Here is a 16258-nt window from a genome sequence, read left to right on the forward strand (position 1 = left end):
TAAATAGTAAAAATATTATTATATAATTCAAACTATTTAACCCTTCTCATTTAGTGAAAACAGCCGTGCTCTGTAGTGAGCTGGTGATGCGTTTATCATGATAATGAATTTAGGTTAACTTATCCATTGAATTAGCGTGTAATGATAGAATTAAGTTTTCCAAATAAAAATAATAAATTGCTTTGTTGGCTTTCCTTTCATGTATTTATAGGCACCTTTACTTGGTCAGAAGTATGACTCCTTTAGCTTGAGAGGTGTGAATAACACACACTGTTATAAACTTAATACTTGCTGCAATTAGCCAGCAGCAAGAGAGCGACAGCCAATTCAAGATGATTGCATTGCTCACTGTACACACTGTAGATGTCAATTTATGACAATAGGACTGCGATGCTCGGATGACTCCCATTAAAAATATCGGGAGCTTGTAAAAAGCGGTATGCGATACGCTTTATGAGATATAAGAATATTTTTAGGAACCAGAAGCGGAAATAAATAAAAAAAACAATTCAAAACAATCGAACCTTATTTTTATTCCACAAAGGAATTACCAAAAACAAAGAAAAAGGATCAGTCTAACCTCATTTTATAAAGCACACGAAATAATCACAATTCTACATAAAATTAATTACAAAAATACACCAAAAACAGATAAATATAGCTCACGTGACCCGATAGGCCCAAAAACACTTTCAGATTACACTTTTCATGTATCGCACTCGAACGCCACGCCGTCAATGAGCGCGCGGCAGAAATCAACCGGCTTTTTATAGCCGACCTGATAAAAATGGTGGTCACACTCCAAGACGGCTTCTCCTGACTATGCGGCGTCCTCGCCCGCCACTATAGCCAGAAGGGTCGCGAGATCCCGTCTGTTAGGACTCTCAGCTGGCGCCACAACGCCGTCGGCGTGCGGTGCACGAGGGGAGACCGGCGAGGGGCGCACGGGATCGAGCAGCGCCCCTGCCCCCGCCTCCGGTGGTGTCGACGTAGACTCAGGTGCGGAACAAAGACCAGCACCTGGGTCGTCTGCTGCATCGTCAACGCCTGAAACCAACTTTGGTATAACACAACCCCGTAGCTATGATTGGTAATAACAAAACGAATAAGCAATTCGAAATTCGACTAGTATTGGCTAGGCATGTAGATAAACCATTTAGCATTATGGGGTATCCCTATCACCTAGAAGAGGTGATACCTAACAACCTATGAGACGTCTCAAACCTAGCGCGCGCACCCATGGACCGCCATACGGCCTTGCATCCATGTCAGTAGATGGACCGCCATACGGCCATGCGTCCATGTCAGTAGATGGACCGCCATACGGCCATGCGTCCATTTCAGTAGATGGACCGCCATACGGCCATGCGTCCATTTCAGTAGATGGACCGCCATACGGCCATGCGTCCATGAATCAAGAACTTGAGATGACCATTATCAGACCGCCAGGCTCGGGCACCGGTCGATGATAGTTCATTCCAACTAGCCACCGTTGAACTTTCCTTGAGGGGCAAAGCATTACCGTGATTGGTTAATCATAGCACTAAAATAGATGTCATGGGTCAGTCCATAAGTAGGTAGGTATCCAAGGGCAGGTAAGGCCTTTTTCGTTAAAAGGGTGAGAGTTGCTGGGCACTATGGTTAACAAAATCACGACTTTAATCTTCACACCACAAGGTAGCCAACAGGCTGGACTTTCGAAGAAAGCAGCACACGCATCCGGGCACCACTCTCCTCTCCTCGCCAAGGCACCATGTGCTCCGCCGCCGCCCGAGTGGTCTTGCCATATGACCCACTCAGCAGCCTTAACTCGTAGCGGCCACTTGGCAAGATATTCAGGACCTTGTATGGCCCCCACATACCAGGATCAAGCTTCCCTGTACACAGAGAATTTCATTTCAAATACAAGGTCTTTAAATCCATTTGATAAACTCGTTCAAGCATTCATCCTTTATCGCAGACCATTAAGATTGATACGCTTAATAATTAATTCCCTGAGTTATTGCACGTTTTAACGCGATTCCATCTTTTGACGACGTATTGGGCACAGTAGGCAATACTTGATGAATGCGTCTATCATTAGCACGTTCCCAGGACACAATCTGAAGCGTATCTAAAGGACATGACTTCCCAGGATGAAGCTTGCCAGAATACAACCTGATGCACATCCAAAGAATGAGTTCCCAGGACAAAGCCTGCCAGCATACAACCTGATGCGCATCGAAAGGATGCAACTTCCAGAACCAGCCACTGAGTCGCCAGACTTGGGAGCACGCTGCATCTGGCCACACCAGCCACACGGTTCAGCCAGCAAGACATCTCGCCTCACACCCACTCGTACGCGAACACATAGTACGTGCTACTGTAACAAAGGAAGCATTGAAATATTCGGTTGAATGCAGCGCAACACTCGAGATACCACTTTCTGGATCTTAGATTCTAATTTTCCCGCGGAATTGGAGTATTTGACAACAAAATCTGGTCGTTAATCTTAAAAACTTTGGGGGAGTGCCAACGACATTCACTGAGGAATCTTACTTAAAACCTTGCATGTGAAATCAAAGAGCAACAAGAACTACATCACTTTGGTACTGATGTACATTTCCGTAGATAACTCATGATGCAATTTAGCCATACAGGAACACCGGTCAAATAAAAACAAAGTTTTCTATCCATGACGGTAGAAGAACAATACCTTTCTGATTGAAACTGCAGGAGTGCTATCTAAATTATGTAATCAAGTGGCAAGTAGGTATTCACTAACAAAACTAATCTGCACAACTTAAGACAAGTTAAACGAAGTCAGTCTAATTCACTTGATCAACCCCTAAATAAGCGCTCGGTCTACCTGACCTTAACACATTCAAATCAACCTTTCACCTTGACACATTCAAACACACCAATCAAAATAGTACTTTCCAATAAAATCTAAAACTCAACGGTAAAATGAGATTGACTCGCCATTTGTACAAACTTGACTCGATTGAAACTGGCAGAAACAGCACGTTACATGACGTGTAAACAAGTACTATTCTTTTGTAAAACAACAGAACATTATCAAAACCATACCTAAGCTTGTTGAACTGGTAAAGTTCGTTATAATGTTTTCCAAAAGTACTGAATCTCCATTTTCCACATCCACATTACACCATTTATGAACTTACTGCGTCATTGGATCCCAACAGACAACTTTTACCCATAGCGAGGCAAGCAAAGCTAGAGCAAGGTATTTTCTTTCCATGATACCAATGATTCAAATAAAGTGCTTTACTACAACACCTATCGACATTATAAACCCTCACTGGATAAAAACAAAGTAGGAAAGGTGTTACCAAATTGCAGCTGATACAAATACAAATGCTTATCACATCACCCCATGCGACAGAGGGTCTCACTGAGGCACCATAATGAGGCACCGCGTTTCACAGCAACGTGCACAGCTTGGCCACAGCACCAGGCGTTACGCTCGCGGAGAGCGCCGAAGCTCGAAGTAGCGTGCGCGGCGTGGCGCCGCAACACCAGCGAGCCGTCACGCCCGCGGAGAACTCAGGAGAGCACAGGAGCTCGCAGTGGCGTGCGCGGCGAGAGCGCAGCGAAGCGCCACCGCACCAGCGAGCTGTCACGCCCACAGAGAGCACAGGAGCTCGCAGCGGCGTGCGCGGCGAGAGCGCAGCGAAGCGCCACCGCACCAGCGAGCTGTCACGCCCGCGGAGAGCACAGGAGCTCGCAGCGGCGTGCGCGGCGAGAGCGCAGCGAAGCGCCACCGCACCAGCGAGCTGTCACGCCCGCGGAGAGCACAGGAGCTCGCAGCGGCGTGCGCGGCGAGAGCGCAGCGAAGCGCCACCGCACCAGCGAGCTGTCAGGCCCGCGGAGAGCACAGGAGCTCGCAGCGGCGTGCGCGGCGAGTGCGCAGCAAAGCGCCACCGCACCAGCGAGCTGTCACGCCCGCGGAGAGCACAGGAGCTCGCAGCGGCGTGCGCGGCGAGAGCGCAGCGAAGCGCCACCGCACCAGCGAGCTGTCACGCCCGCGGAGAGCACAGGAGCTCGCAGCGGCGTGCGCGGCGAGAGCGCAGCGAAGCGCCACCGCACCAGCGAGCTGTCACGCCCGCGGAGAGCACAGGAGCTCGCAGCGGCGTGCGCGGCGAGAGCGCAGCGAAGCGCCACCGCACCAGCGAGCTGTCACGCCCGCGGAGAGCTCAGGAGCTCGCAGCGGCGTGCGCAGCACAGTGCCACATCTCCAGCGAGCCTCACACGGCGCACCCGTGTGAAACGCCAAAGCTCGCAGCCAGTATTGCGCCAGAAATTTCGAGAAAAGAAACATAAAATCAATGTGAGCACATTGTTCAAATGTAAGCAGCACCTGGTTGGTTTAGTATGTCTGTTTTTAATACAACAGGTCTAACTATTCATAAGAAATGATTTCTAATGTACTTTCGGGAAGTTCAACGTCGTAAAATAATTTCATTCTACTTCTTGGCTGTCAATGGCACGTTATATGCAAAATACGGTAGTTTGAGTACACTGAAAATGGTTATCAATCGATTCAGATAAATTACGTAAGTGATATCATTGATTCACCGTCGAGCAAAATATCTACAGGTACCCTCGGTAAAACTACAGTGCAAATAACACCGACTTTATTCTATCTTGCAGCAAAAATTGTTTAACAAAACAATCATCTACATTATGATTACTCTTTTTACAAATAAAATTTACAAATGAAAATTGCCCATTCGATTTAACTTTTATGGTTACAATTTTGGCTCCTCGTATTGGAGGTATTTTGCAAATTATGTGAGCAACAAAGATGACGACTTAAAACAAACGTCGATCACAACTCGACCTACGGGAGCGTATATTACAAGAACGTAACCGATGGTAATGAGTCTTATGACAATGTCGATCGGGACCTAGTTCATGAAAATTCCTTGTCCCGATAAGTAATCATGGCGCGTCATGGCGTTCGACTTCTCAAAAAAACTTTGCGAATGTGATTTCAATCTCAACGCTAGCTAACCCGAGACGGGTTTCGCGAACTGTGGCAAACCCGGCCACGTGAGCCATCCTTGGATCGATCTTTCGATCAATAACGTGATCTATTTCGTGGCAATATTAAAAGAAAACACACAGGGTACTTACGTAACACGTAGAACCAAAACACGAAAATGAACATAAAAAATTCTAAAATGTGGGTAGACCTGTTCCTTCTTGATATTCTTTATGTGAGCGTTTTCTTCTAGCAGTTCTTTATCCCACTTCTGATTTTAGGAACCAGAAGCGGAAATAAATAAAAAAAACAATTCAAAACAATCGAACCTTATTTTTATTCCACAAAGGAATTACCAAAAACAAAGAAAAAGGATCAGTCTAACCTCATTTTATAAAGCACACGAAATAATCACAATTCTACATAAAATTAATTACAAAAATACACCAAAAACAGATAAATATAGCTCACGTGACCCGATAGGCCCAAAAACACTTTCAGATTACACTTTTCATGTATCGCACTCGAACGCCACGCCGTCAATGAGCGCGCGGCAGAAATCAACCGGCTTTTTATAGCCGACCTGATAAAAATGGTGGTCACACTCCAAGAATATATTTATATTCCTATGTGTGATTTCGGAGCTTTTACTTTTCCCAATTTGTTTGTAACGTGACGCAAGTGGCCTCTGAAATTTATATCAATATATTTGCATTCGGTATCGCTTTGAACCCATACCTTCCTTAATAAGGTTATGCAAAAGACCATAAAATTATTTACGTCGTGACTGAAAAGAGAGCAGCTGTGCTCTTAGCAACGACTACCCTGTAAGGGCGAGTAGGCATGAACCATTGATAACAACAAACACAAATGCACGAGGTGTGCTGACCAGCCCGCGTAGTTCAACTGTGCCTGCGAGGCGTAGCTAGATTTTTAATCGGCCAAAAACATTAGGTCATAAGCCTATACCTGTAAAATTAAGCTAAAGTTCTACAGACATTTTCCCTCAACCAGACGAACCAAAGGAGGTTTCAACGAAAAAACAGGTATAACGGAGCGTAAACCTTAGCATAGATATCGGTGGCGCCCAAGAGCGACTGATTGATATCCCACTGAGACCATAACAATGTCATGCACACTCCCGCGAGGAGTTGCTTACTTGGCTTTTACACTGCGCCTGCGAGGCGTAGTTAGCTTATTAAATGGCCCATGCACTCCCACGAGGAGGCATTTAATTTCTAAGCTGCACCTGCGAGGTAGATCTAGGTTTTTAAATGGCCTATGCACTCCCGCGAGGAGGCATTTAATTTCTAAGCTGCATCTGATTTCCAAGCTGCACCTGCGAGGTGAATCTAGGTTTTTAAATGGCCCATGCACTCCCGCGAGGAGGCATTTAATTTTTAAGCTGCGCCTGCGAGGCGGAGCTAGATTCTTAAATGACCAAAAACACTGCCATGTATACTCCCACGAAGAGCCATTATGTTTTCCAATAATTTTTTTTTTTTTAAGCTGCGCCTGCGAGGCGGCGCTAGATTTTTAAATGGCCAAAAACACTGCCATGTATACTCCCACGAAGAGCCACTCTGTTTTCCAAAAATACGCCTGCGCGGCGAAGGTAGATTTATAATAAGCCTTTTAACATTTTTTCGAGCCTTACACTTTCGCTTCTCTTAGGTAACTCTAATACCATTGTTCTGAATATGACCATGAATACAATTCAAATTCAAAATGTTTTTATTCAATTAGACTTATACCAGTTCTTTTGAATCGTAAAAGGCATCTACCCCGGGTTCAGTTCATGAAACCCGGTCAAATTATCAACATATTATCGTGAGAGATAATATATTTATCGTGGTAAGTGGGTAGGTACGAAAGTTTTACTTCATTTAGTAAGCTATAAATTTGTTCACTTTCAATAGGCTCGATTAATCTGGAAACTGGTACCTGAACCTTTTCCTTTCAATGTAATCAATTATGTACTTTTACTCTGCAAGAATCTAAAAGTAAATGAAAACGGAAGCACCGGTACTACCGGATACCTTTTATATTAAATTATAAATAGCATTAGTATTTTAAACAATAAATATTTCAACATTTCTTTCCATAGAAAATGATAGCATTTAAAAATATGAATGACGTGAATGTTCACGATTTTGCACGTCGCGCTGCACATTGTCCTTACCTACCCACAAGATTAAGTACTATGTACCTACATTACCAATTTGGCATTATGCTGGTATAATTAATTATATTGTATAGCTATAATTAATTAACTCAGTGCCAGGTAAAACCAACTATGGTTTTTATGGCGCTGAATGTAACAAAAACTGCAAATGTTTTAAAAACTACCTACATTATGAAGTAGTTTTTCGTTCACAATGAATTGTTGGAAATTAATTAGGATTCATTGACGGTAGCTTAATAAAATCGATATTTGACTCATTCGATGTCAAACTATCTGTTGAATCATGTATTTAAATTAACAAACTACCTCTAAGATGACATTTTCATAAATAGCCAATGAATTTAGCTATGCAGTAAAATTTTGCTTAAGAAATAAAAGCATTTCTATACTCAAACATATATAAGAATTAATAAATTGAAAAACTCACGTGATCTGGTTTACCACCTTTATGAAATATTGTTTAGTAATTATACTCTTGCACGAGTATTATAATACTTTATCCAATGCAGGTAATTTTTTTCTCCAGAGTGCTGCATTTTAGCAAGCACAACCGTTCTCGGCGGGAAACAAAACGCCAATGAAGAAAATGGCAAGCCACCTTGTGGCCAAGCTCCGTACTGCTGGCGTTGGTGGTGGAGAGAGAGGGACAGCGCTATATGATAGAGCGAGATAGATGCGTTAAGGCGGGACAAATGGCGCCTATCTCATATTATTATTAAGCATCGAGTAAGGTACAGCCAAATTAATATCAAACTAAAGCTAGGCGTCTGCTAGGGATCTAGTAGGTTATCTATTCCGTATACTAAAGAAATAAAAATCTTAAGATTCATAAATAGTTTTATTTTAACGATTAATTTTGAAATACAGAAATCGCTCTTGCAGTCACATTTTAATATAGGTAAATACACATATCACTGAAATAGACGTTAATTACTCAAAGCTAAAGTTACATTCCAGGCTTAGTATGAGATATTACACCTCATCAACATTAATACAATTGAGCGCACAAACACTTCAGTGTTAAAGTAAAATGGACCTTAAACACTTGTTGTAAAGCTCAAGTTTGTCCACACATTTACAACGATTGCTCAAAGAGGAAATATATCGAAATTAAAATCGGTGGTATTGAATTTATGGCTTTAAAACAATACTCTTTAAGTCCATTTTACTCTGACATTATTGTGTTTAATTACATTGTAGTAAGGTGTATCGGGCAGAAGGTGTCGTGGAAGCGGTGCGGCAGCCGCGGCATGTCGTCGTCGCTGACGAACGCGGGTTAGTGAATTTTTGACTTAAATCAAGGCTCTTTAAGTCTATTTTACTTTGACGTTATTGCATTTCGGTTACACTGTAGTAAGGCTAGAAGAGCATGTGGTTGTCGTTATCGGGCAGCGTGTAGGAGGCGTCGCGGAAACGCACGTTGCTGCGGCGCGGCAGCGGCGTCATGTCGTCGTCACTGTCGAGGGCAGGCTCATAGCCCTTGTTGACATACGCGCCCATTGAAGACCCGCCCGCCATCTGACAGTTAAAAAAAGACGTAAGGGGCAACGCATAACGCAGCGTGGTGCGTCATTGTTCTTGTGGGGGGAGGGGGGAGCAACAAATTACTGAAAGCCGCATCAAATATAATTCTAGGTCTGCGGGAAGTACCCTATAGGTTTTCTCGATAGACACGACAGACGGACAGACAGATACACAACAAAGTGATCCTGATCGGTCCAAGATCTATACTATTACTCACCGGAGTGGTCGGTTCATCGTAAATGTATCCTGCGGCAGAGTCTCTAGCGACTTGCGAGCGTCGCTTTTCCGCCAGCACCGAGTCCCTTCTGGTCATCAACGCTCGTAGGGTCGCGCGTCGGGACGCAGTGTTACCTCCGAGTGATGGTATCTGGGATACCATATCTGCATTGGAAATTATGGTTAAACTCAAACTCAAAATTATTTATTTCAAGTAGGTACGGTACGGACGGTACACCTTTTGATAGTCAGAATTGTTAGATTTAGAAGATGATAAAGTGGCGATTATTAATTACGTAAACTAAAGTTTAACTAAAACATTAACAGGGTTCCAAACGCGCCCAGGTCTGAGAAGAGCCCACAACAAACTCAGTTCTCCCTTCTCATTCTGAGCCAGCGATGGGTCGACCATGACTGCACTTTTGGCGGTCTTGGTCTTATTGGCGGGAGATCCCGGGTTCAATTCATGGCAGGGGAAATTTGGAATTTTATAATTTCTAAATATTGCCTGGTCTAGTTTGGTGGGAGGCTCCGGCCGTCGCTAGTAGTACCACCCTACGGGCAAAGCCGTGCTGCCAAGCAATTTAGCGTTTCGTTTAAACCAAAGGGATGCGGGTTTAATTTAAACTGCCTTAGTCCAGGTTAGTCCGCTTCTCCTCTAGACTGCATATTCACTTTGCACCAGGTGAGAATGCAGTCAAGAGCTAATTTGTATGAGAATTTAAAAAATAGTTACCAGGATCAGCATTATGAAGTATAGTGAGTCTTCTCTTGAAGTTGGCGTCGAGATTGATGACACTCTGTTTGTTGTCCCGCGCTCGCTCAAGGTTGTGGAGTGTCTTGCGTCGCGACACGTTGGTCTCGTCAACTCCTCGCCTCTCTAAATCGTCCACGTTCAACTTTTGTAGGTCCTTTGCAATTTCCACGGCATGCCTTTCAAATTGGGCGTCTTCGTTTAAATCGTCGGCCTATTAGTTTATAAAATAAAGAAAAAAATTGTATCGTTTTGTTGCACTAATTCGCGACTGCAACAATTATTTTTGCAATTGTTTTCCGTTTTTAGTTGCAGGCAGAAATGATGATGACTTTCTGTATTTGCAAAGTGCCGAGGACCGCTGGACACGCGGGTATCAACGTGATGTAAACGTCTGCCGCAGACAGGGGAGAAGACTCAAGGGGCCAGAACGGAGATGAATAAGTTGTACGCCAAGAGCAAGTACCGGGGGCTCTCCAGTGATATGGCCCATGTAATTGAGAGGGCAGCATAAGGAGTGACAGTAGTCTGACGCCTTTGATCTCGTGGTAAATGCCCCGGCATCACTATGGAGATCCCGGGTCGCTCGTCACCCCTTACCGTACGATTGCTCTGTCTAGATAGCTTCTTTGAACCTCTGGTAGGTAATGACATACCATCCTTACTTTGTGCTGAGAGGTTGGTGAGGCTACGGGAGGTGGAAAGTTTTACCTGTAAGGTACTATTGAGTGTTAGGTATAACTGTAGTTTTAGTGCACTCACCCTCTTTGTGAAGTACCAGTTGAGCTCAATCGTGGCCAGCAAATGAGTGATGGTCGTGAAACGGTGGAACAACATGCCAGTGAATTGTATGACCATCACTGATCCGAAGAATATAATCAGAACTGATCCAATCGGCTCCAACATCAAGTATTCACGATCGATTTGCACCTGTTATACAAATAACAAACTTTATACCCGCTTTTTACGTTTTTCATTAAACCCATATGTAATTACCCATATACCCAGTGGTATAACATCATTGATGCAAAGAAATAGGTTTCAGGTTCTAAATATTCAAATATGTGATTTTTCTAGCAAAGTGCAAAATTATTATGAATCTCCGATAGCTAAAGCTCATACATCTGTACTTTAAAAAGTGAAGACAAAATTCATACGGTTTTGTGTGACACTACGACGTGACTACATATAAATACTGGCGCGGTTTTTAGCCACCTTTGGAAAAAACGAACCTACGAGCATACTTCAAAACATGGCGGCACGTTACCAGTTTGTAGGTATAGCGTATAACCGTGCGATTCCGGCGCGTCGCGGCGCCGCACACCGCAGTGAATTTCAATATTGGATGCCACAAGAGCACTGCGTTCCCACTCCAGCAGAAACTATGGCGTTGCACCGCACCACACCTCCCCATCTCGTCTCTCTGGTCCCAAGTATGTTGCGTGTGCGGCGCGGTATCACACGACGTCGTAACGCATCGTGTGGCATACTACAGCGATTTCTGTGTAGAATGACGCAACGGCACGGCTCAGACGCCGCACCGCCAACGGAACGCATCGTGTGGCTTCGTCGGCGAAGTATTAGTACAATACTCACGAGGTTTTCATCGTTGTCGTAGGTGATGTGCACCTTCTGGCCGAAGGGCCACTTGAGATGCAGCTGGTTTTGGCGCAGCTGCAGCAGGAAGATGGCCAGCACGAACAGCGAGTTCACCATCACGAACGCGAACACCATCGTGTCGCGCAGGTTCTTCAAGTCCGTTGCTATTCGGTCCTGCAGACGTTACATATACTATAACGGCCAGTGCTAATGGGGAAATAGTGATGTGTCACGAGGGACCAAAGTGATATTTTGTTCCTTGAGACCGTTATTTGAATTCAGCGAGGAATTCAACATACGCCGCCCGAGCACAAAATATTTTGGCCTCGAGTGCACTTACATACTTACATTGCAGATTGTACAGTTAGACAACGATCCTTTTTAATTGTTGTCCTGTTGGATCCGTACAGAAAAGAGCCGATTGACGTTTTGTTTTTCCTGATAATCAAGCAACTTCTGAGCAAGTGCAAGAAAAGTAGCTGAGCAAGTGCAAGAAAAATATTTATATTTCATTGCTCGGAAACAGCATAGAAAATTCCGTTGAGATACTCCTAGGTATCCGAGCATTTAAATAAAGAAATTACGAATGAGGATTGAACATAGTTACTTGTTCCTCCTTGTTTTCATCAATGGGACGAAGATACGTATCGATTAAATCTTTCCAGAATTCCGTTTCGGCTGTCGTCAAAAAATCAACTTCGCCTTTCTGTAGATTCGGGTCTTCAATCCAGTACGGGTTGATGAGATCGTCTCTTTCTTCCTGAAAATAAATCATATAAATCATATTTTTACTTCTGTGGTCCCTCACTTTTCATAAAAGTCGCATACGAGTGTGAAGGAAAGTAACACATGAATTCAATAGTTTTTCTGTGGGTTCAAATCACAGATCAAGTGCTATGAATAAATGATACTGTTAGCTAATTTTTCTTTATTTAAACTCAAGAAGACCTAACGAATGCCCCACAAAGAAACATTGTTAGGTTAACTAAAACAACAATTACTATTAGTTGTTTAACATACATAACATGGCGGGACATAAGGTGCCAGCCAGGTAACCTCCCAGTGTGCCCGGGTGCTGCTGGTCCCTTTTGGATACGTCTATCTTGTACGATGGTACGGAACCCATCGTGTGCGAGTCCCTGACCAATTTTTTTACTCAGGTACTCTTTTATCTAAACACATACCCTCGGTATATCAGCGGAATGTTCACTGTCCTCATACTCCGGGAGGATACATAAGGGGTCGCCTCGCAGACCCATGGAAGATCGTCGGCGTTGCATTTTCTCGGTCTCTGGTGATGCCCCTCTGAAATAATCACTGGCATAACTAACGTATAGTTAACGCTTGGAGCAGTGATAAGCGCTGTGCTGTGGTGTTATTAGTGGGAGGTCTCGGGTTCGATTCCCGGCAGAGGTTTAGGAATTTAAAATTTCTAAATTTCTGATCTGGTCTGGTAGGAGGCTTCCGCCGTGGCTAGTTACCTCCCTAACGACAAAGCCGTGCCGCCAGGCAATTTAGCGTTTCGGTACGATGCCGTGTAGAAACCAAAGGGGTGTGGCCTTAATTAAATAAAACTGCCATACCCATTTTCAGGTTAGTCCGCTACATTATAGACTTCGTCATCACTTACTACCAGGTGAGAATGCAGTCAAGGGATAAATTGTATCAGTTAAAAAAATCCCTGGCCAGCGTGGATTTAGGTTTTTCAAAATCCTGTAGGAACTCTTGGATTTTCCGGGATAAGATGTATGCCTATGTGTTAACCCAGGGTATAATCTATCTCCATTCCGACCTTCAGCCAAATCTTTCACGCAAAAACGTTTGCGTGAAAGATTTGGCTGAAGAGTAACAAACATACACACATACACACAAACTTTCGCCTTTATAATATTAAGTAAGTATGATGACGATCTTACGTACAATGAGTCTAATCTTTTTTCAATCTTCTCAAGCGAGGTCGCGATCTGTAGCAAATGCAAGTCATCCTTGTGGTCGTTAGGGTTGGTACAGCACGTACATTTGAAGAGCCCAGCTATTGAGAACTCCAGCGAACCACTCTGTTCTTCAGATTTGCCGAACCATCTCGTGATGCTCTGGTTATCCATTTTCTTTTTAGCATCCTCGGCTTCCTTCTTTCCCATTTCCATTTCCTATAATTTAACAATAATAAAAGCGAAAAGTTAATGGTGTTCTTAGTAATTACTATACTACATTACTGCTACAAGAATGGCCGCGTGGATTTAGGTTTTTTTTTAAAAACTCTTTGATTTTTCGGAATTAAAAGTACCTAGCCTATGCCCGTCTCTGCACCTTTGGTCAAATAGTTTAGTTTAGTTTTTAAAAACTTTGTGGAACTAAACTTTGATTTTCCGGAATAAAAGTAGCCCATTTCCGTCTCCGGGATGCAAGTTATCCGTACTAAATTTCGTTAAAATCGGTTAAACAGATGGGTCGTGAAAAAGTGAGAGTCAGACGGACACGCTTTTGCATTTATAATTTTAGGTATGGATGGATTTTTAATAAAAAAAATACCGACCAACTGCGAGTCGGACTCGCAGACGAAGTATTCCGTAATCCATCAAAAACATACACAAGACGAACAACTACAAGAAATACAAGAAATTGGTACAAGATTGGTACTTTTTTTTTGTAACAACAAATTCACGGTTTTCCGATTTTTCCCTTTACTTACGTTACAATACCAGGCATTACTACCTGCCATTACATGATAACATGATTCTAGGACTATAGGTTTTGATTCCCTTGACAGACAGATAACGAAGCGATCCTGAAAGGGGGAACCCTTTTAGGATCATAAGGAAAAAGGAATTTTTCCTTATGAGGTACGGAATCCTAAAAACCATGCCAAATATACAGACATAAAAACATACCTTTAAAGTCTTCTTCTGTGCCACTTCCCGAGTTCCCCATGTGACGTTGTTGAGATTGCACAGCGAGTAGATAATAAGCAACATGTACATGCTCGGGATCGTGATGTAGTAAACAACGAGGTACGCCAAACACAGGATCTCTTGGGGATGGAGAACTGCGGTGACGAAGAATATGCTGAAGGTTGCTATGAAGAATATACTGGACGGCGCCATCCAGCCGTCCTCCACTATCTGCAGCGCCACGCCCACTATCACCATCAACATCACCATGGCGTATATACAAGTTATGATGTTAGCTACTTGAAGCTGAAACAAAAGTAAAGTTGAAAACTAAAACCCCACTGCAATCGTCTTAATAAACGCTGAAATTTTAGAGTTAAATTGTTTTTCTGTCACTTGGTATATTTTAATGATGTTGTGCATTTATGTTTGTGAATTTTCACAGAGAATTTTCTCCTCTTTCATTTGACATCCCACTTGATACAATAGCAAAAAAAAAAATTTGAAACCTCCACTTTTTTTGATGTAACATCCGTTAGATAATTTTTTTTCATATAAAAATCATAACCTATGTCACCCGGACCTTTACGACGAATCAATTGACACATCATTCATCAAAATCGGCCCAGTAGTTTAGGCACTACGGTGGAACATACAGAATTTGGATACAAACATACATACATAGACCGCTAAAATCATAACCCTTCCTTTTGGCTTTGCCGCAGTCGGGTAATAAATACATATAAGGCGTGCACGATAACATGGGGCCTTGCCCGGTGATGAGTATATGTACGTTAAAAAGAAATAAATATAATATGTGCAATTGAAATGATTTTAGTTTTATTATTCTTGCAACAATGTTTTGATTAGGTTTTGAGTTTATGCAAAACCTCAATACATACCAGCTTTCACCAGCAGTGATTATGAGTCAGTCTGTGAGTGAGTAAGGATTTTTCTTTTTATATAAAAGATGGAAGAATATCAATAGTCTTTAATTACCTACATGGAAAATCATTATAAGCGTATATCGCTGTTAGTCATATAATTTCGCTGTATTTGTTATGTAAATAAATCAGTGTACAAATAAGTTGCCACTAAAGAAATACCTGTACTTGCGATTTGCACGTCATACAAATGATGAGGAAAAGCAGGATCGGAGCCAAGTTGAGTAAGAGCGCGTTGATGTTACTCATACCGGTGATGGCGTTTATTGCTCCTATCATCATGAGGAAGATGGTTCCCGGCCCCAAGATAGTACCCAGCATCAACATCATCTAAAAAATACAACTCCATCATCAATATCAATTCTCAACCCATCGTTGGCACACTACAGCTGAGCACTGGCATTGTCAGAATGAAAAGAGTTAAGGCCATAATTCATCACATTGGCCAAGTGCAGATTGGCAGACTTCTTACACTTTTGAAAATATTATGGAGAGCTCTGACTTAAAGTTAAAACTTCATAACTCCCAAAAGTTAGAAATGCGTGCCGGGGTTCGAACCTCAGAAATCTCGTTTGGACGCCGACGTCTTAACCATTAGGCTATCACCGTTTTTCAACAAATATAGTGCAATAGGGCTCATTTACACGAGAGCTTTCTTAACGTCTGTTAAAATGCGTCCAAATTGAACGAATGTGTACGGGAGCTGTGAGTCTGTATGCTCGACCGTAGCAATAGGGAAATTTTCCAACCGAGCGGTGTTGTGCTCGGTAGCGCCAGCTGGGCCGACGGTTAGACGTTGACTCTTCTATATATAGTGCAATTTGGTAAACGCTCTGTCATTGCGATTGAAAGTTGCGTGTTCTATTTTGAGTTTTCAATTAGGCTACCCGTGCTGCCATCTATTGTTTCGAGCGTTGTTGATTGATTGAGTTTAGAAGCGACATCTTCTTGCGAATGTGGCAACCGCTACAAATGTAATCCCAAGTATCTGTTCACACGCGTCAACGCTTTTTAACGCACGTGTAAACAGATACTTAGGAATATATTTGTTCTATTTGGACGCTTTGGCAAAGGACGTTAATAAAAGCTCTCTGTAAATGAGACCTTACTGTCCGCCGGAAATAAAGCAATTTAAGGCGCGAACAATATTGTTATTTC

General features: G+C 42.9%; 1 protein-coding gene across 5 annotated transcripts in view; it reads right to left on the reverse strand.

Moving 5' to 3' along the window:
- Positions 1 to 7995: 7995 nt before the first annotated feature.
- Positions 7996 to 16258, reverse strand: part of LOC123869296 (chitin synthase chs-2-like) — a 29170-nt gene continuing 20907 nt past the window's right edge. For 3 of the 5 annotated variants that reach the window (XM_045912173.1, XM_045912180.1, XM_045912168.1), the window contains exons 15-24: positions 15263 to 15430; positions 14157 to 14462; positions 13186 to 13415; positions 12450 to 12570; positions 11873 to 12025; positions 11263 to 11439; positions 10429 to 10596; positions 9649 to 9880; positions 8907 to 9077; positions 7996 to 8692 (exon numbers count right to left, since the gene is read on the reverse strand). In XM_045912173.1, coding sequence (XP_045768129.1) covers positions 8532 to 8692; positions 8907 to 9077; positions 9649 to 9880; positions 10429 to 10596; positions 11263 to 11439; positions 11873 to 12025; positions 12450 to 12570; positions 13186 to 13415; positions 14157 to 14462; positions 15263 to 15430 — 1887 coding nt within the window. In that variant the 3' untranslated portion in view covers positions 7996 to 8531. The remainder of the gene's footprint in view (positions 8693 to 8906; positions 9078 to 9648; positions 9881 to 10428; positions 10597 to 11262; positions 11440 to 11872; positions 12026 to 12449; positions 12571 to 13185; positions 13416 to 14156; positions 14463 to 15262; positions 15431 to 16258) is intronic. The other 2 variants (XM_045912158.1, XM_045912187.1) reach the window with 1 other exon arrangement.

Source organism: Maniola jurtina, chromosome 1, assembly GCF_905333055.1.
Source record: "Maniola jurtina chromosome 1, ilManJurt1.1, whole genome shotgun sequence".
In the NCBI taxonomy this organism is placed as follows: Eukaryota; Metazoa; Arthropoda; class Insecta; order Lepidoptera; family Nymphalidae; genus Maniola; species Maniola jurtina.